Genomic DNA, 21,136 nt, shown 5'->3' with positions numbered 1-21,136 from the left:
TTTCTCCACATACTGATTATAATCCAGGAGAAACTTCAGATCTTACACTAATAAAGAGCTTTGCCTTAGTTGCAACATACTCTGAATAAAAAACGGTCATGCAAAGCTTTAAGAAAACCTGAAAACCTTCATGAAATTAAATATTTTTATATTTATATTTTTGGCATAATTCAGTCTAGATAATGTGCCATTTCTTTTGACTTTACCTTTTCTTTTAATTTTGCAGAAAATAATGCCCACAATACCCAGGAGGAGGAGAAGAAGAAAAAAGATGCTAAGGCCGGCAATCAGACCTATAGATGAGCCTCCATCTGTACAGACAAAAAAGGAAAAAAGTCAGAGCAGCTTGTTACAGTACACTCCTGATATTCTTCAGTCATGCTGACAAAAAGTCATACCATTGTAGCATTCTTTTGCTATGAACGAAGTCGTCTCACTGCTCAGAGGGTTGCTCACTGAACAACTGTATTCTGCTTCATCGTGCTCATCTCCCAAAGTTATCTCTAACTTTGGCCCATTGTGAAACATCCCCTGGGATTTCCACATAAACCTCATTAAGGACTGGGGTTTTAGGGGCTCTGCAGAGCACAGCAGGGTCGCTGTGATTTTTGATCCGTCTGATCTGCTGCCTTTATTCATACCACAGGATATGGTCGGTTTTACAACCTTATCTTTTTGAAAACAGAAAAAAAGATCCATCTTAGAGACATTCAGTTATATATAGGTCTGTAATAATCGTATTTCAGTATCAAACTTACCTATGACCTCTAGTTTAAATTGTGAAGTATGTATAATGTAGTTTATGTGTAATTCCAGTTCATAGTCTCCACTGTCCTCAAATCTGAGCCCAGTGATTTCAAGTTGTGCTGTTTTCCAGTCCAGAGTGACCCTGCCTTTGTATGAGCCGTACACCTCTTCCTTGCTGTTGTCAAACTCCACCACTTTGTTGCCGTCATGTTTCCACAGAATTGAATTTGGTTGTCCAACAAAGTCAGGTGTTAGGTGGTAACTCGTTCCCAAGAGGGCATACTTTGGAGACTCTCCAGCAGCTAGCCACAAAGAATAGAGATGGAAAATGCAGTATTATGAATGAAATGGTTTCTTGTAAATCAAAGAGTATGATGAAAACTGAAAACTGCTGTAATAATAACTGAGCGTCTCTTTTTATCCACAACATTAATCTAGAATAAACAGTGGGGAAAATAAGCATTGAACGTGTCAACTTTTCTCTCATTACATTTATTTCCAAAGCTGTAATTCAAATGAAATTTCTGCCAGACATTAGTATTAACTCAGATAATCCACACATGAAAAGAAATCATGACATTCAAGTCCATAAATAATGATTATGTGGAATTAAGTACGATAACTCAGGAAAAAAGTATTGAACACACCATGGAAAGGCTGTATACTTTGGCAAGGAAATGTACCATAACCACCTGAAATCTGTCAGTAATTATTACCTGAACTTCCAATTAGTGCAAAGTAATATCAGCTGGGCTAGAGCAAAGTGATGGTCCTATAAAAAAGGTTGTTTTTTCACCAAGCAGTTGGATATGACACACCTCATGATGGGTAAAGGCAAAGAGCTCTCTGAAGACATTCGCAACCTGATTGTTGCTCAGCATCAGAATGGAACTGGTTACAGACTTATATCAAAGCCCCTGAATATTCCAGTCAGCACCGTTGGGGCGATTATTCGCAAGGGGAAGAAGCACCACCTTACCATCAACAGGCCACGCACAGGAGCTCCTTGAAGATTTCTGACCAGGGAGTCAGAAAGATAGTTAGAAGAGTACTCAACGAGCCAAGGACCACCCTGAAAGTGCTCCAGAAAGACTTGGAGGCAGCAGGAACAATTGTTACAGAGAAAACAATAGGCAATGCACTCCACTGCCATGGCCTCTATGGATACAAGACTCCATTCCTCAAGAAAAGGCATGTTAAATCTGGTTTAAAGTTTGCTAAACAGCATCTTGACAAGCCTGTAGAATACTGGGAGAATGTTGTCTGGTCAGATGAGACCAAAATTGAACTTTTCAGCTGTCATACTTCAAAACATGTTTGGAGGAGAAATGGCACTGCACATCACCCAAAAACACTACACCAACAGTGAAGTTTGGAGGTGGAAGCATCACGGCATGGGGTTGTTTCTCATCTCATGATATTGGCAAACTTCAAATAATTGACGGAGCAATGAATGGAGCCATGTGTGGAGAAATTCTTGATATGAATCTGCTGCCATCCACCAGGATGATGAAGATGAGACGTGGCTGGACCTTCCAGCAGGACAATGATCCAAAGCACACGGCAATGTTGACTCTCAAATGGTCTCAAAAAAAGAAAATCAATCTGTTAGAATGGCCTAGTCAATCACCTGACTTAAATCCAATTGAACATTTGTGGAAAGAACTAAAGAAAAGGGTTCACCAGAGGGCACCAAAGAGTATTCCAGATTTAAAGACGATCTGTGCCGAGGAATGGGCCAAAATCACGCCAACATACAAGAAGCGTCTGGAAGCTGTCACTGCAAACAAAGGCTTTCTCCACTAAGTATTAGATGAGTCTCAGTTAGCGTGTTCAATACTTTTTTTTCGGTGTTATCGCACTTAACTCCACATAATCATTGTTTATGGACGTAATGAGAACAAAGTTGACGCGTTCAATACTTATTTTCCCCACTGTAGGATCATTTCATTATCAGGTCGACTAACTGAATGTGATACACAGAGTGAGATAGGGTGAACTACTGGACTCTGTTGTGGATGAATGATTAACCCATCATGCCCTCTTTGGTCTTTGAGGAAGTCTGTACAAAGATTTTCCCATTTACAAAAAAATCTACCATCAGCTTTAGACAAAGTGTTTAAAAAAAACTTACCCAGGCAGGAAGTGAAGATGAAAAAGGCCAGGAACGGGAGTTTAACCATTTTTATGGAGCAGAAACATGACCGTTATGCTGCACAGACACTGCTCTTAGAGAGGTGTGTGAGAGGCCACAGGTGATAAGAGAAAGTCAAAGTGAAAGTATTTTTGATGTCTCTTTCCCCTGTGAGCTTCCTGTGTCTGAATATCCTTGACCTCCACAATAAATCTACTGTTCTATCTAAATACAGTCTACGTGGTGCTCTAACAGAGAGCTACATGTACAAAGTGTGCTTTACAGAAATGGATGTTTAAATTTATATTATTTATTTACTTTATAGTTTAAAATCTAATTATTTTATAAAGGACACTCAAATGCTCAAATGCTTTAATAATTTTGTGTAATATTTCTGGTAAGATGTATTAAAAAAAGAGCAGAAACAAAAGATATACAATTCAATCTAGCTTTAATGATCAGTGCAAAGAGTATTACAGCAAATCTATCTTCACAACTTCCTACAGCTGCTCAATACAGCACCAAATCCATGCAAGAAGAGCACAAAAAGTAGTGACAGTTGTACCCTGAGCACCAGAATATTCTTCATAATACTTTCAAGAAGTTAATCATTATTACTTAGTGATCTCTGTGATAAAAGACAAAATGTTTTTAAAGTTACAGCAGAAAAAAAAATCCGACAATCAAAACTGAATAAATCTTTTGACACTTTTTCTTTTATAGAAGATTTTGATTATGAAACTTTAATTATCCGTTTTAAAGTTTGACACAGCAGATAGAAGTGTACCTAAGCTACAGTCACCATTTAGTCTTTTTAATGCAGTTTAAATCATCAGTGTTTTCTGTAAATGGCTACAAAAATATGTTAGCGTGAAAGTCTTAGCATCACATTCACAGCACTAGTGCTTTTAAATCAGTGATTACAAATAAAAGTTAATGAACTGGTTTAAAAAAAATATGAGGAGTACATTAAATGGATACTTTGTTGAAAAGACACAAACAATATAAAACAAAAATCAGACACAAACAATATAAAACTAAAATTAGTTGTTAGTAACACGTTAAAAAACACAGATATTAAAATATGTACACAACACACATACTTATTCTTCTTTTTGAAAAAGAAACTTAAAAAGAAAAGGTGTCACATTGTCTGTTCTTAACCTCTGGCCCTGTTGACATCTCTTCCTACAAACAAGTTTACAAAAGTTTCACTGTAGATTGAATAATTTTTATTTAATCTTGAAGGAAAAAAACAACAGAAGGAGATAAAGGTCTTCACTTTCAGTGTCTTGTGTCTCTAATTTTCTATGTTTAGAGTCAAGATTTTATCCACCGACTTAAACTTTCTGTAGTGATTTTTTTCCCTCTAGTTTCCCCCTTGAACCTGACCTGCCTCTGGTGTTAATGTGTCTGTTGGCATCTGATTCTCAGTTGGGCTCTTACTGGTTTTCTCTACATCTTCCTCTGACCTTTCTCCTTCATTTTTCATAGACTCATTTTTGGATTTGCTGTCATCAACGTTGGTTGATGCAGGAGTCGAGGGCTGCTCGAATTTACCCGACTCTTGCTGATTATTTTTTTCTAGTGTGGAAGTTGCTACATGTTGTAGGGGGGCATCTCGATTATCTGAGTTCATATCTGGATCTTTCTGAACAGAAATATTAGGCGACTCTTCTGTGGAAGGTTCTTCTTTGCCCTGCTGAACTCCTGATGAACCAGATCCTTGAACAGTTTTCTCCAGACCATCCTCACTGAACAGATCTGATTGAGACTCTTCTGTTGATTGATCTTGACTGACATTCAACCCTTCCTCTGAAACAGACAATAGAAAAAGAAACACGTTTACCTTTCATTTGTGAAGCCGGTGACTGTCCAGGATCAGTCTTACTTTATTTCATAAAGAAGGTCTCAGGAAAGCTAAAGGTCTCTCCTGCAGTAAACAAGAGTCTGAATCTAGGGTGAAGAAAAAATATTTACTGCCTCCTCCTCCTCCTTCAGTTTTTAATGTGCTTTAACTCATTAATCATTTGTCCGGATAATTGTTGAGGATCATCAGTGATAAATAAAGTTTGAGAAAGCAAGACTCAGCCATATAACATACTTAGATGTAATAAACGTTTGTAACAGTAATTTCCAAACCTATCTGTTCAGGAGTAGCATTCACACTAAAGTTCTCGTCCTTTGGTGACTGGCCAGAAACATCAGCTGGATCTGGATCATTTGGATCTTCAGTGGCTGAATCATACGAGTCTTCACTAGAGTCTTTGGGCGTACTGGCTCGCTCCTGGTTGTTTGCCTCTTCAGTGTCGCCTAAGATTCAACCATGAACATACTTAGATGTAATATACTGTTTGTAGCTTACTAAGTTGATGCATTTGTATTTCATTTTATCCAAACTCTGTTACCTATCAAGCTCAGTCAGTGGACGTTACAAACCTTGTGGTTTAGGAGCAGTGCCGCCATCAGCTGGGTCTGATTCATTACCCTCTCCCGAATTGTTTTGGTCAGACGGTGTATCCTCAGCTGCAGATACTTTGGACTGGTCTAAATCTGGATCACCGTTTGTTGTATCAGGATTTAGATTTTCCTGAACAGATGACTCAGCAGCTGGAGGTAAAGTAGACTGAGGTGGTTTACACTTGTTTCTTCTACTTTCTGGAAGCAAAAAAGAAAAAAAAGTAACTCATATGGACACAGATTTTATGGCTATGATGGAGAGAATCAGAATCAGGTGTATGTGAACAAACCATCATGAACATTTACAAGAACAAAAATTACCTCTGCCCCCTTTGAGTTGAGTCTGTCCAGCTCTGACATATTCTTCATCAATTCTGTGCGCTTCCTTTCGAACATATCCTGATTAAAAATAATTTATAAAACTGTAAATATTGCAATACTGCTGTTATAATGTGAACAAATTATTCAAAGATCATTTTAACAGACAAAAAAAACCAACACATTGCTCAGTCTGAAACTTAGCTCTTAACCATCCAAGAATTTCTACAAGATACATTATAAGGTATAATAAACAGTAAATAATTTTTAATCTTTTAATAAAGTTCATCCTTTTGTATGTATCTTTTTTTTCTAATGACTGCTCTGCATCAAGCTCAGTCAGTGGTTTTAACAAACCTCGTTGTATAGGAGAAGCATTGTGATCACGTTGAGAGTCATCAGCTGGGTCTGGTTTAGAGTCAGTTTGGTCAGATGATGGGATCTCTGTGTGGTCTGCAGGTGAACCACAGTCTTCATTTCCAGGGTTTGGATTTGTCTGAGGAGGTGACTCTGCACCTGGAGGTGAAGGAGACGGAGGTGTGTTTTGGATTTTGGTCTTGTCTGAAAGTAGAACAAAAAAAATTAATCAGACAAACGCAGATTTAGTAAGAAGGGGTCAAACATCCCATTTAGAAGAAATCTGTAAAACGCAACTATTTGTGTAAAACGTGTTCTTTGAACTTGTCACTCAGCAGCTTTACCTTCTTGTGAGTCTCTGTTTTTTTCAAGATCGCTCTCATTGTGTCTGACGGTTTCATCACCATCTGAGGGAGGCATTGATGCACCTCCAAGAGGACAATTGTTTCCACCTTCCTGAGCTGTCTCTTCATCTGACCCTAAAACTGAAACAAAGATTGTTTCCAACACAAATTTGAAGGTTCATCTGAACAGTCTTTCATTTCAGTCAATCCAGCATACTTCTTTTTGAATTGATACAATCGCCTCGAAAACACGACATTTCAGGAGCAGGTTTCAGACCAGGTCTGTGTGTAAAGAGCTAAACTCACCTGCTGGGTCTGGTGGATTTTGCGCCTTCTTCAAGTCGGAGGAGTTTGTCTGTGAGGGCTCCTTCTCTGCTGCTTGTTTGGGTTCATCTACACCTGGATCATCTTCGTTGATTTCAGCACCATCACCCTCTTGTGAGGGGGGTGGCTCAGAGGAAGAGGGAATCGATCGTTCTTTAGGCTCACCTGTTTTAATCTCTAAACCTGAAACAGAAAAATGCAAAGAGAAGAAATGCTTTAGGTAAATACATCAGCTAATTCTTTGAAGTTCTAGTGAGTGGAAGTCCGGTTAACAGCAAAATGTTTTTAATTCAAACAAACATTTAATTTCTAAAATGTTTTCAGGGTCTGACTTAGAGTAGTTTCAAAACCTGGTTTAGGTTTCTGACCAGACTGCTCATCCTCTGTTAAATGGTTGGAAACATCAGCTGTATCTGGTTCCTTCTGACCTGCAGTGACTAAACGGTCAGGCTGTGGATCCTCTTCAGTAGATTCTCTGGGCGTAATGACTGTGTCCTGGTTGTTTGCCTCTTTAGTGTCTGAGAACTCAGACAGTGGGTCTTCTTTCTCTGCAGCTTCTTTAACCTGGTCCTGGTCTGCATCACTTGTGTAGATGTCAGAGTCATTACCTGGAGCCTGCTGAAAAGGTGAATCACTTCTTGGAGAAACAGGAGTAGATCCAGGATCTTTTTGCTCCTCTTTGTTGTCTTCTGAACCTAAAACAGAAATAAGTCCTACAATCAACAAATGCTTGAGAATATGAAACATTGACTCAGGATTAGAGACTAAAAACTCAGTTAGGTGGGATCAGTTAAGTTGGTGCATCAGGAAAAAATGAATTTATGATTCATATTTAAACATTTTTAATATTTCCTGTATTTAATCTCTATATGACTCACAGACAGGTGTAATCTCCAAACCGGTCTGTTCAGGAGCAGCTTTCAGACCAAACTGCTCGTCCTTTGATGACTGACCAGAAACATCAGCTGGATCTGGATCATTTGGAACCTCAGTGGCTGAACTAAAAGACTCTTCACTAGAGTCTTTGCGCGTACTGGCTCGCTCTTGGTCGTTTGCCTCTCCAATATCACCTTAAAGAAATAATTTATTACAGACCAGAAACACTTTGAGCAACAGAAACACTGAAACAGATTAAATAAATAAAAGCTCAGTTCAGAGCATTTTTGTGATGGTAGTAAAAGTTGGTGCTTAATGGATACATTAATTAGTGATTCAGCCACCAAGTACAATTATCAACAGTTCACTGATGATCACAGAATCTAAATGTTGACCAAAGGAGTACCTCTGTGTTCTTCTGGTGCGTCATAGAATTTTTCTCTGTTATCTTCTTCACTTCCTTTGAACCCTGGAAAGAGTCAGCAGTTAAAAACCAGCTCCCTAAATGTTACAGATTAGTTGATAACAAACACTTGATTCACTGTCAGGTCTCTGTCATGTTGCTGAGCATTAAGATGAACTTAACGTTTGAAAATAACTGAATATCTGTTTCTTTAAGACAAATATCTGGGTGACTGACTAAACATAAATATCATTAAACAGTGAAAAACAGATACAAATTGATCTGAATAGTCAAATGCATGCATACTCACCATAATCATACAAACATTTTCATAATTCCTTCAAATTTAGCAAAGGGAACAAAGTGTGTCTCAGTATGTGAATCTGATTCTTACATGCAGCAAAGTTACAGCCATCATGCAGAGAATCAACTCATACAAGGGTCAAAATTAGTTTAAAACATGTAGCAAAGGATTTATTTAAGTATGATGTCCAGTGATTATTGTTTGAAACCTGGTGAACAAGACAGGACATGCTTCAAGCGTTAGTTTCTGAACTGAAACAAGAAAAAGTTATGGAAACAGTAGGTTTTACAGAGGCTGGATCACACAGAAGCAGTGTTGATATGAGACGGGTTAGAGCTGTGTGTGTTAGCAAAATGTAATTTTCAAACAAACTGAAATATTGAATTAGCTTATTAGTAAGCAACAACTATCTGCTGGTTACAGTTTATTTGTTAGACCCTTTTGTGTGATTCTGAAGATGAATTTAACATAGAGGAACAGAATTAATGACAGCTGTTAGATATTTAAATATTGTTTTCTATTTTTAGATTAAAACAATACCTTTTCCTTTTTTTGATGGATTGCGATTGTCACAGTTTATGTTTTCATAATAGTCTTTCCTTTTACCGACAATCCCTAAAAAGAGTGAAAGGTCAAACCAGTACAACTTGTTTACACTTTTACTCAGTTAATGTTAAGCTGATACAGAGTACCAGAGGGTGAGAATGAAACCTTGAAGGCACAATACTCCATCTTCAGAAAATTTCAATTTCAATCCGTGCTTACAAAAGTGCTTTAAAGTAAAAGCATTCGAGTATTATGTAACTGAAAAACATTAACATCAATAAAACTACCTTTTTTTATTTTTCTTGGAATAAGTTTTTTTTTTAACTTATATTTTATTTGCTTTTTTAATGAGGTTACAACAAAAGAACATGTTATACAACAACTTGGTATCAGTTAACAAAAGTTATAGCCTCTTTGTAAATAGTCCTGGAATAAAAGTTTTAAAAAGACATTTCACAGCTTTTACTAAGGTGTGTAACAAACAGAATTCTGCGTTACCTTTTTGAGGCATCTGATCCTCCTCAGCTGCTGAAATTAAAATAAAAATGTTTTTTAAACATGGGTTAAATTCACAAAACTGGATATTCAGAATAGAAGTGCAAATTTTCAAACCTCTACATATTCATATGTTACAGAAATTCCTGAATCTGTAAACTGATCAAAACGTCTGTTCAAAAAACAACACAAGATCTTCATGAGATCTTTATGAGACTTGCTAAAATGATGATGTCATCACATAAGGATCTCTTAATTTGTTCATGACCCACTGAAGAGGTGGTCCTCAGACACCAAGGTTTGCCCTAATGCTTCGCCCCCTGACAGCCCTCCAGAGAGCTGGCCAAAGAGAGGAAAGGTGTTTGTGGAGAATTAACTAAATAACTTTGGATCATTAAGCCTCTTGGACAGAGAAATAAGAGAAAACACCAGAGTGAGGAAAAAGGATTGTTTTCTTTTTGGCTGTAATCTATGTTAAGCTGATACAGGAAACCAGAGGGACAGAATAAAACCTTTAAAGCACAATACTCCATCTTCAAAAAATGTCATTTTCAATCCGTGCTTGCCAAAGTGCTTCAAAGTAAAAGCATTGGTGCATGATGTAATCAAAAATCACTAAAATTAATAAAACTACATTTATTTTATTTTTCTTGGAATCAAAGTTTTAAAAAAATATTTCACCGCTTTTATTTTTACCTGAATCCTTGACCAAGTTGTTTTCTGTCTGACTGACATCAGGGGGATCATTACTTTGGACCAAACGTTGCTGAGATGGAAGTGTTTCATTTCTCTCTAGAAGACGTCTTTTTTCTTCTTGTTCAGTTTTTTCACTTCCTGTCCCTTAAACAGACCAAAAGATGTAATGTAATGTACCAGCAGGGAAAGAGATCTGATAAAATAAAATAAACTGATGCAAAATGTAAGTAAAAAGTAGCAAACACAGTCCTTTATATCAGACTGAAGTGAGACAGAATAATACCTTCTGTTTGTGCCTGTTTTTCTGGATCATCTTGCTTTCTTTTTGCAAAACATGCTGGAGACACAAAAAATGACAGTGTGTTTTAGTGTTTTTTGCCCTTGACTGAAGTTTCTCTACATACTGATGATAATCCAGGAGAAACTTTAGATCTTACACTAATAAAGAGCTTTGCCTAAGTCACAACATACTCTGAATAAAAAAAAAACAGTTACACAAAGCTTTAAGAAAACCTGAAATCTTCATGAAACTAAATATTTTTAGCACCATTCTGTACTCCAAATGTGTCATTTATTTTGACTTTACCTTTCTGTTTTCTTTTGCAGTAAATGTAGCCCACAATACCGAGGATGAGGAGGAGAAGAAGAAGAACAAACAAGATGCTAAGGCCAGCAATCATACCTGCAGATGAACCTCCGTCTGTACAGGCAAAAAAGAAAAAAAAGGTGAGAGCAGCTTGTTACAGTGCACTCCTGATATTCATCACAGTCATGTCGACATAAAGTCATACCATTGTAGCATTCTTTTGCTGTGAATGAAGTCGTCTCATTACTCAGAGGGTTGCTCACTGAACAACTGTATTGTATTTCATCGTGCTCATCTCCCAAAGTTATCTCTAACTTTTGTCCACTGTGAAACATTCCCTTTGATTTCCACTCAAACTTGGTTAATGACTCAGGTTGTCGGGGCTCTGCCGAGCACAGAAGAGTCGCTGTGGATCTGGATCCGTCCAAGCTGCTGCCTTCAATCTTCTTACAGGATATGGTTGGTTTCACAACCTTTTCTTAATGAGACGAAATGAAGAAACAAGTCAGTGCTTCAATGAAGAAAAGTATTATGCTATGTTAATATAAAAAGACAAGTTACTTCTATGCAAAAGATGCTGAAATATTTATGAACTGCTTTTGGAAAAGTGTAGGTAGCTCCTTTGTTTAAAGTCAAATATCTTGCTGTACACTGATGTTAGTCAGACAGTGTTGTATGGTGAGCACAGTTCCTCAGTCTCTTAACTGATACCAAAGTTATCATAAAAAGCAGGGTCACCTATCAACCATAAAAATCATTTTAGAGGCCTTATATCAGGGGATAATAATTAACCTCCAGTCCACACTCTGAGAGAGGGAAAATCCTTCATGTCTCCGAACTGAAAGCAAATGGGTGAACGCCTCACACAAACGACTGGTTTCATTTACTGCACCATTGACGGCAAAATAAGATAAGAGTACAATGTAGAAACAGGTTTGTCTGCTTAAAAAACGGCTGAACATTAAAAAGTTAGTGATGAAAAATAAAAAATTCAGTTCATCTAAAGTGAAACCTATTGTTTCTTTATGATACTTGATGTAGTGTAAGACAACAATATTTGCATCAAATATCAGCATGCCTGTGACCTGACCTGACCTCTAGGGTACAGGTATTTAAATCCCCTGCTTTAGTGGAATAGATAAATAAGTACAGTAAAATTCTTACCTATGACCTCTAGCTTGTGTCGTGAAGTATGTAAATCTCGATTTATTTCTACTTCCAGGTCATAGTCCCCACTGTCCTCAAATCTGAGACCTTTGATTTCAAGTTCTGCAGAGTGCCAGTCAAGCGTGACCCTGCCTTCGTAGGGTTCAAACTCATGTTGCTCTCTGCCGTTAAACTCCACCGCTTTGTTGCCATTGTGTTTCCACAGGATTGATGTTGGCCGTCCTCGGATGTTAGGCTTGAAATGGTTACTTGTTCCCTTAAGGACATATTGTGGTGACTCTCCACCCACTAGGTACAAGAAATGGAGAGGAGGAAATATGAACAATCCACTTTCAAAGAGTCAATAATAGTTTAGATATTTAGAGGTAAGATGATGACTGAAGACATCAACAATATGAACTGAGCTCCTGAATGTATTTGCCAGGTCTCCTGGAAATGACTAAGAAACTATTGTTTGTCTTTTCTAACACCCTGGCAGAGATCTTTTGACAGAGAGATTTATTCATTTTGATAAGATAGTAATGCTTGTTGCATGAATGTGTGTTGATTTATCATGTTTTATATTCTCACAATAAAAGGGGGTGGAAAAAATGTAAGATATACTCTATTTTTGACATTTAAAAAGTACCTTTAATTTTTTTATTTCTTATTTTAAAATTTTGAAGGAGGGGGCTTAACGTACGTATATACGTTTTTACACTTATATAACGTCTATACGCTATACAAACGTAACCCCGCACTTATAAAACGTCTATGACTAACTTTTTTTATTTAGCAAAGGCATTGATAAGGGCCCAAATATGTATTTACGCGCAGAAAATGCCTCTCATTCGAGCATAAAGGTATGAACTGAACTTTAGATGAATGATTAACCCAGCATGCCCTGTCAGGCCTACGAGGAGCTCTACGCCGCTCTGCGCAATAGTTTTCATACACAACAAGCAGAATAATACATGATCTTCATTTCACTCACCGAAGCAGAAGTTGAGGACCAAATAGGCCAGGAAATAGAAACGAGCCATTTTACAAGAGCGGAAAAATCACAGGTGTGCGACGCACACAGCCGTCCTTCACATTTGCTTTCACTTTGTTCGCAGGTGCAGGAATAAACAAACCGTCTTCCGTCCAGATTAGGAAACTCCTACCGTGTTGTTATTTCTCCCCGAACATGTTCTGACAGGCTTTCACAAAACTTATTGGAGAAAAATAAAGCTCGGGCAGAGAGGAGGGGTGTGCCTGCGAGGCACTTCAGGGAACCGAACGACCAAGCGAAAGTATTCGCTTCAGGTGTAACACCTGAGAATTTCCGGTGTCTTCTTATCCTTTCACAATAAGACCGAAACTCTAAGCCTTAGAAAATTAATTAAAAAAAAAAAAAAAGCCTGCATGTTTCGTCAGTGTTAGGTGAAAATAATCACATTAGTTCTCAGTTAAATTTCCAGGAATGCAGAGGAAGTAAAACATTTAATTTCAAAGATGGCCTTTTAACATTTTTTCCTTATAATTTTTCCTCAAGCAGAAGTACAATGCCATATTTTTTTAAAGATGGATGTGGGAGCTGTTGTTGGAATGTCAGTGTGACAGGAGTTTTATAACACTTTGAGGGAAAAAAATTAAGTTTTTCTCTGAAATAGACAAATATAATTTCTTTACTGTTTTGGGGTTGCTCTGAAGAAGGTTGATTCTTTTGGTTGAAACTGTTTTCACCACTAGATAGCAGTGTTGCAATCTTAATTTTTAATGTGAAAGAAAGGTTAATAGGTTTTACTGTTATAAAGTGGTTGTTAGTGTCTTTTATATGTGTTATTAATCAGTAGGGTTATGTATTAAGTTTAAACAGTGTAAAATTGTACAATTTAAGGTTAAAACGAATTCATGTGGCAACACAAAATCACAACAGATCACACACTAATATGCACAGTTTTTGTTTTGTTTATGACTTTCATCCAAATTCTTTTTGCAGTCTTTCCTCTGGTAGCAGAGCTCTTCCGAGTCTTTTGTCACTGGCACTCTGCAGCAGGAGTCACTCTGTGGATGTGTGTGTAGGACTTCATCAGTGTCACACTTCCATGGTGCGACACTCCCATCGGTAAAACACACTCCTCTGTCAGCACCCCTCTGTCAACATCCCAGCACATAACTGTCGAGATGACTTGGTTTTTGTTGTCCCGTCCTCCAGTGATGAAGAGTTTATTGTTACAGGCAGCGATGGCACAGCTTGCCCTCTCCCCCAGACGGGTCACGAGGGACCAGGAGTCTGACAGGGGTGAGTAGCAGTACATGGCATTCATGGCACCACCTGGAGGCAGAGAGACAACATTTTATCACAGATACAAATTAACAAACATTTCCATGTACCTAGTTTTATACAATGTGCCAGATTTTAGAGCTCTTTGACTTTGTAATAATTTTCTGATTTAAGAAAAAAGCTTCAATGTTTGATGAAAATAAAGGATACACATTTATTCAACCCTTGCAAATTCACCAAAAGCTACACATTTACAATGTTGGAGGAAAACTGACCAAGCTCTTTTTACTAAAGTTAAACAACAACCTTGTAAGGGCAGACAATCTGCAACACTTCCAAAGTATCTATTTTCACAGAAGTGTGCTGCAAATGCAGAAACAAAAAAGAACATGCAAAAGTCCAAAATAGACTGAACAGAGAAAAAATGCTGCAACAAGTTGATGCAAGTCCACGGACAGCAGTTCTCTGAAAATGGGGAGAGAACTGCCTGACTTCCTTCCAGTTAGAATGTTGCTTTCTTCATACCTGTCATAAGAGTATAGAGCCAATGATAAAGCTATAAGCTAAATAAAGTTTCACTCAGGGCCTAAATAGGCATTAGAAGGTCAAGATCTGCAGTTTGTCTTCTTCAGTCTATTTTTTATGCTTTAACTTTGCATTGTTTGTGTATTTGCAGCACATTTGATGTGGTTTCAGCTTTTTGCAGCAGATGTTTTCCTTTGTATTGGTTTCAACTGCAGCATTTGTTTGTGACATTTGAATGAATATTGTTTCTGCATTTGCAGCATGTTCCTGTTAATTTAGATTGTTGAGGCCCTTGCAGATAATCTGCGGCAGAGTAGGTGTCAGAAAAGATTAAACAGGGGGGCATTATGACAACTGCAGGGGGGCACAAATTCTTGTTCATTACTGGATTAGACAGATTATCTGCCCTTGTTGGCCACTGAAAATATATCCTTCAAAAGAAAGTATGAAGTAGTCAAATATAACTACGTGATTAAAAAAAGCAAACATTCATGACTTAAATGTTAATAACTACATGCTGAAGTATGTAGTTGCTCTCTTACCGACTATATAGATGCTGTCCTTGAACGTGACAGCATTAGTGCATTTGGTTTCAACTGGAATAGGTGTCCGCAGTTCCCAGCTGTCTGTCCCCGGTTCCCAACACTGGACCTGATCTGTTGCCAGCCTTCCATTAGGCCCCCCACCGATCACGTAAATCCATCTGTCGAAGCTAGCTGCGGCAAAGGAGCTAACGCCAACTGCAAGAGGCGTCACCTGCAAGAAGGGCCGACATGAGAGGTAAGTTAAATATGAACTGTGGATTTAAAGTCATTGAACTTTTTTTTATCCAGTTATATTTTCCCGCTGTTAAGTGAGCAAGTTTAAAGAAACTTAAACATTTTTTGACGCCCGCTTAGCATCGAAGTGGGTACCCAGTTAACCGTCTATCGTTCTTAGTTTAGATTTCTCAGAAATCTGTGCTCTTACACACTGTGACTCATGACTGTGATGCTGAGGTGACTAGTGCTAATTTCAATTTACATAATTCTTTCAGGCTTTTTCGGAAACTTATTTTTAGAATTTTTTTCAGCGGCTCAGTCCATCATAAGATGTTGGACGGTTCGGTTACACTCAGTCTGACAGCTCTCGCGGGGAGAACAGCGGTAGCGTCTGTGATTTATAATACTGGGGTAAGAATGTTGAAAACGTCTCAATCCTAAAACTGAACCGTTGAGCTGGAAGACTCATATGGTCTCAACTTTGAGTGTAAAGTCCCTCCCTCTCATATCGAAAGCCTGTGAGTTCACCTGTGTCCAGCGGTTGTGAAACGGATCGTAGGCCTCCACGCTAGAGAGTCTGCTCACTCCGTCAAATCCACCCAGCGTGTACAGCTTCCCTCCGTGAACGGCCATTTTGTGCCTCCAGCGGCCTGTTGTCAGGGGCTCGACCTGGATCCACTTGTCAAGGGCGCCGTTGTATTTCCAAACATCATGCGGTGTTTCTTTACCTCCTGGAATGATAGAAAAGCTCAAATGACACAGCTTTCATCTATGAACGAAAACACATCAGTAAATATTTAATTACGATTAAATCTGTGCTTTGTGTCTTAAATTCCCGTGGCCCAGTCTTAACTTTCACTTTGTATTTTACATCAGTTTGTTAAACAGTTAAAACAATAATGAAGCTGAAGGGTTGGTGTCAGTTCCTGAGTTGGGAAACACCCAAAACCCCAGAAACCGACTCTGCATAGACTTTCAGGTCCTCCCTGTTTTATTGAGCTGAAGCCAACAGTTGATTCACTGGATTCAGAAACATTCATTCACGTTAAAAGAAACTCAGAAACACCCTTACTACCACTACAATGTGCATTTAAGTTTAAAAAAATATTAACCTTCTCTCACCTGATATGTACACTTCATTGCGAAAAGTGATGCAAGCAAACTCCACCCATTTTTTGTTGTGGGATTCATCCTCCATTTCTGTGAAAGGCAGCCGGGCCACCTCCAGTCTGCTGCGCCTGAGAGGGTCCAGACAGGTGACCGTGGCAATGAAGCGCTCGTCTTTGGTGCAGCCTCCAATTATTAGAAATACCTCTGATAGGTAGTGTCGTACTCGGGGTTTTGTGCGTTCAGAGACAACCTGTGAATAATTAATGAACATACAACAAACATAAGACTGTAAAACAACAAAGAAAGCAGACATGTGTGGTGAATTATTGATTGTCTGTTTCCTTTACTGACCTCTCTGCCACACAGATGATAAGTACGGGTCTCCTGCAACAAATGAAAGACTTCACTACATCCTCGAACCAGTTCATCCGACTCCACCTTTTCCACAAAGTAAGCTGGCTCCAGCAGAGGAAGTCGTACGTGTTGCAGCAGCCTGGCTAGTAAAGGTGAGCGTTCATCCTGCCGGGCTCTCATCCAGCGCATCAGGGCCTCGAAAACGCACTCCTCACACTTCACATCCAGGTCGTCCCTCTGCAGGACGTTCTCCAGAGAGTCCGCGGGCAGCTCCAGGAAGTCCGGCTGCTGGACCACCTGGGAGAACTGAGAGGTTATGTAGTCCTGGGCTGTGCTCTGCAGGGCTGGCAGTGCGTGGCTTTCAGCAAGATTCAGGATCCCGATGCAGCTCTCCAGGTGCAGGGACTTGCTCAGGAAGCTGGAGCAGGCATCCACCACACGCAGGAACTACAAGAGACAAGGTCAGCAGATAAAACACGCCTCTCTAGCACTCCTCTGTTCACTGACAGGGTTTTTCTTGTTTGTCACTGATGAGCTGATAAAACTAGTTGAGACATCTGAGCTGTGGTTAAAATAATGTCAAATAACATGATGAACCACAACATGGCTCATTTTTTCATCGGTCAAAATGTCAAATTTTAGCAAACATCTTGTAAGATTTTTTTTTCATTTTTGGCTAAAAACAGCAGAACAATATTCTGTTGTGTTTTTTTTCTCCCAGAACTCAATTGTAGTTTTAAAGGAGAAAAGACTGAATATAATTCAAGAGAGCACATCTGCTCATTAACTTGATTTTCTTTTCCTGAGCAGATGTTGGTGTTCCCTTTCCTGATGCATTTAAGATGTGCCAAACACTCCAAAATACACTCTCTGGGGTATATTTGAAGTACCCACCTACTAAAAATTATTAACAGTGCATGACTAAAGGCTGTGCGAAGGTCGAAACAGTCAGCACACTAAATTGTCCTCTCAACTCTTCTTTTAACCTGGGCAGCATTTTACATCCGACGCAAAGCTGTTTTTCTCTTTTTGTTTTTCTCAACATTTCTTTGCAACTGAAACAGTTCCCATGACCTGTATGAGTTTTAAACCCAGGTTGTCAGCATCAACTGACTAAATTCATTCTGTCACTGTCTGTTTATACTTTATGAGTCAGTTTGCAGTTAGTTGACTGTAGTACTTGTACTTCATGAAGAAAGTCATCGTACTTGCACACCCTGAGCTGAGTCACAGCTCTCAAAGAGTTGAAGAAGTTCCACAAACAACACAACTTTTACTTTCTTGAATTAACCAAATCAAAACCTCAAACTGTTTGTCGCCAGACTTGAAGTCTAACAACACAAACACCTGCCGCCTCTGTTGTGCAGGACAGCTGTGTGGTTAATTTAAGCCTTATGGAAAACTGATCCTAAGTGTAAACAACTGGCCAACTTTCACTTCCCTTTTCAAACGACTCATTTCTCACACAGTGACATGTTTGTTCCACCGCACGGGAAAAAACGGTCTGCAGTGAAAAGAGCAGAGCGACCGGCAGCGTGACGGATGACTTAGAAAAGTACCGCTGTGACATGTCTGTCTGTATTTGAATAAATCAATGCTGTTCTGTAAATTACCAAGGTTTTGCTTTGAATTCTGTGACACAGCAGCTTTGGACCAAATCTTTAATAAAACTATTGTACCAAATGACAAAAAGTTAAAATGCCAAGAATATCTCGTAAAGATCTCGTACGGCAAGCTTTTGCGATCAGACTTGGACATATCGATTCCAATTCTCATGATTTGTCTTTTTTACGTCCAGCACATAATCACGAGATTGTCAGTGTGGTCACACTTAACGTGTAAAAAGAGAAGTTCAACAAAATCCTGACAAAAAAAAAGTCTGATCTGAACTATGAACATTGTTTTCTTTTTCTGTTTGTAGATTTAAACTCTTTTTTGGACCAGATTACAATGTACTAAGTAATCTTGTCCTCTTAATCTCTTGTTTCAAAGCCTTTACCTGAAATTGGCTGGCAGCTTCAAGTATTTTCTGGACATTTGAGTGTGTCAGGAGAATTCTTCTGGTGTAGGTATATTCAAGGAGAGTCTTCATTGTCCCACTGTCCAGTCCCTTTATCTCCACGCTCTTCTCGTGGCTCTCCCTCAGGCCGCTGCAGAACATGGCCCTTCACAGAGAAGGATCCAGTTAGTCACAGTTTGTAAAATAGATCATTTAAGGGAAAGTACTCTGATAATCTCTGTGTTACCTGAAGTACTGACTGGCTGCAGCCAGTATGGCTCTATGACACGGGAAGTCTCGTCCCTGAACACACAGAACCACATCAGTGAGCTCTCTGTTCACTCTCAGGGTCTCCAACCCTCTCTGCAGCTCCATAGGGAGACCACCATCCTCCCATCGTAACTCCTCCGGGCCCGTCTGGTTGTCTCTCTCCTGGTCTGGGCTGGAGCTGTCTCCAAGAAGTGGCAGGGGACAGTCTGTAGTCCTCTCCAGTGAGTCGCTCATCTTTTACTCCCCTCAGATACTTCTTGAGAATAACAGCGTGCAGCTACTTTGGGCGCACCTGCAGCACTGTGAGGCTCCCTGTGGTTTACGCTCACAACAGTTCTGTTGCTTTGAGATGTGGATTTGTTTTTTTTTCTGCTCTCTTCATACTTCCTATTTCTGTTGAGAGGAACATGCGTATGAAGCAATGCGAGTTTCTAGACACTTCCTCTTCTTCTGCAGCGTTAATTCCCCTGAAGGTCTTATTTTTTCCGCTTTCAGAGCAACCACAAGTCTCTTATGCAAGAATGAGAAAACTTCATATAATACTCTACATTTTATCAAGATCAGTTTTAAGTATTATTTACGTGATAAATGCAATTGTAAATCTTTAATAACATCTTTCTCAAATTTCTTTCATCACTCTCACTTTGGCATCTTAATGGGAAGCAGTGTTTCATTCAGTCATCACAGGAATTACAGCAATTTCATTTGTTTTCTTATTATAAACTTGTTTAATCTTAAATTTTTCCCTGCAAAATAAGTGCATGCATTTCATTCCTTAGACCTCCCAGGAAGTAATATTTATGTTTTTTTTACTTTTAATAATAATAATAATAATAATAATAATAATAATACAAATACTACTACTAATAATAATTACTATTAGTATTATTTTTATAATAATATGATAAAAAAACATAAATATTATGTACTCGGGAGGTCTAAGGAATGAAATGCATTATAATAATAATAACAATAATAAAAATAATTATTATTATCATCATCATCATAATCATCATTATTAGTAGAATTTATTTTTTGAATAATTTTATTAATATTTTTCTGTACTTTCATTTTAAACCTTTAATTAGATACCAACACTAGAAGAGATTCCATAAGTTAAAAAAAAGTGTGGTAACTATTTTTGCCAGTGGAATCAAATGGGTTTGACAATGGGTCGACAATTTGCTGTTTAGTATAGCCACAAAGCTGCTGCTATTGAGGTGCTTCGGGCGCCGGTTGTGGCCTCGTGTAAGTTTTATCAAGTATCGTAATTCTTTTGTTTGTACTCTAAAGATTGTGAGGCAGCGTAGGAAATTCAAAATGAGTGACTATGACAGCGACAACGAAGTTCCATTCACTTTGGAACCAAAAGGATACCTGTATGAACCGGAGCACACAGAGTTGCTACAGATGGCAACTGAAAGGAATACAGAGGAAACGTCCAATTACGATACTTGATCAAACTTACACGAGGCTACAACCGGCGCCCGAAGCATAGCTTGTTTACATTCCCTACAGCTGAAAGGAGGAGGGGGGACGGAGCGCACTAGTGCTGCGTGGAAGGATACATGACCAGTTAGTTAGGTCCGGATAAATGTTTATATTTCCGAAGACTTTATGCACTTAAATAATATTTTATGTAGGGTACTCTTAAACTGTAGTATTACTTTTTGATTTTAGTTCTTGTAGGCAGAGAAAATAGCCTTTGAATCTGGTACGGTCTTTCCCTGTTAGCGCCTATTTCCTCATCACCATCGATTACAGTTTGTGTCTTACTGAGGGAGAGGAGACAACTTTCTACTGTATCTAATGTCCTTAGTGGTCACATAGAGCTCATACCACCCCACTTCAAAAAAACTGAACTATCCCTTTAAGTATCATTGATATCAAGAAAAAAAGTAAACAGGACCAATGACCAATCCTTGGGGTACTCCACAGATAACATTCTTTAACTCTGATTCTGTATCATGTAGCCGTACACATTGCAGTTTGTTGTTTAAGTCACTTGCAACTCCAACAAGGCGATACCTCCTGCCTTAAACTTCTTTAACTCTCAGTAATAGTTTGTAGGGATGCACGATATTGGATTTTTGCCTATATCCGAAATGCCGA

General features: G+C 38.6%; 2 protein-coding genes across 2 annotated transcripts; both read right to left on the bottom strand.

Moving 5' to 3' along the window:
- Nucleotides 1–372: 372 nt before the first annotated feature.
- On the bottom strand, nucleotides 373–13,039 carry LOC141808665 (uncharacterized). Its single transcript, XM_074695337.1, is given in 17 exon segments — nucleotides 373–1,049; nucleotides 4,274–4,696; nucleotides 5,024–5,194; nucleotides 5,321–5,539; nucleotides 5,663–5,740; nucleotides 6,017–6,220; nucleotides 6,361–6,501; nucleotides 6,667–6,867; nucleotides 7,035–7,379; nucleotides 7,563–7,754; nucleotides 7,967–8,029; nucleotides 10,005–10,148; nucleotides 10,288–10,341; nucleotides 10,591–10,704; nucleotides 10,796–11,068; nucleotides 11,755–12,045; nucleotides 12,731–13,039. Coding segments are annotated over 17 exon segments (3,639 nt in total). The 5' UTR covers nucleotides 12,780–13,039.
- Nucleotides 13,040–13,177: 138 nt separating this feature from the next.
- Nucleotides 13,178–19,335, bottom strand: klhl6 (kelch-like family member 6). The gene is made up of 7 exons (XM_074694822.1): nucleotides 19,002–19,335; nucleotides 18,755–18,920; nucleotides 16,753–17,202; nucleotides 16,414–16,651; nucleotides 15,820–16,022; nucleotides 15,073–15,286; nucleotides 13,178–14,056 (listed from the first exon to the last, which is right to left on the bottom strand). Exons 1-7 carry the CDS (start codon nucleotides 19,256–19,258, stop codon nucleotides 13,758–13,760), a joined length of 1,827 nt encoding a protein of 608 aa, XP_074550923.1. The 5' UTR covers nucleotides 19,259–19,335; the 3' UTR covers nucleotides 13,178–13,757.
- Nucleotides 19,336–21,136: the final 1,801 nt, after the last annotated feature.

This window comes from Halichoeres trimaculatus, unplaced genomic scaffold, assembly GCF_033239565.1.
Source record: "Halichoeres trimaculatus isolate MK-OKI-2021-1 unplaced genomic scaffold, fHalTri1.1 fHalTri1_scaffold_19, whole genome shotgun sequence".
Taxonomy (NCBI): domain Eukaryota; kingdom Metazoa; phylum Chordata; class Actinopteri; order Labriformes; family Labridae; genus Halichoeres; species Halichoeres trimaculatus.
Note: the sequence above shows the minus strand (reverse complement) of the source record. Positions and strands in the feature narration are given on the sequence as shown.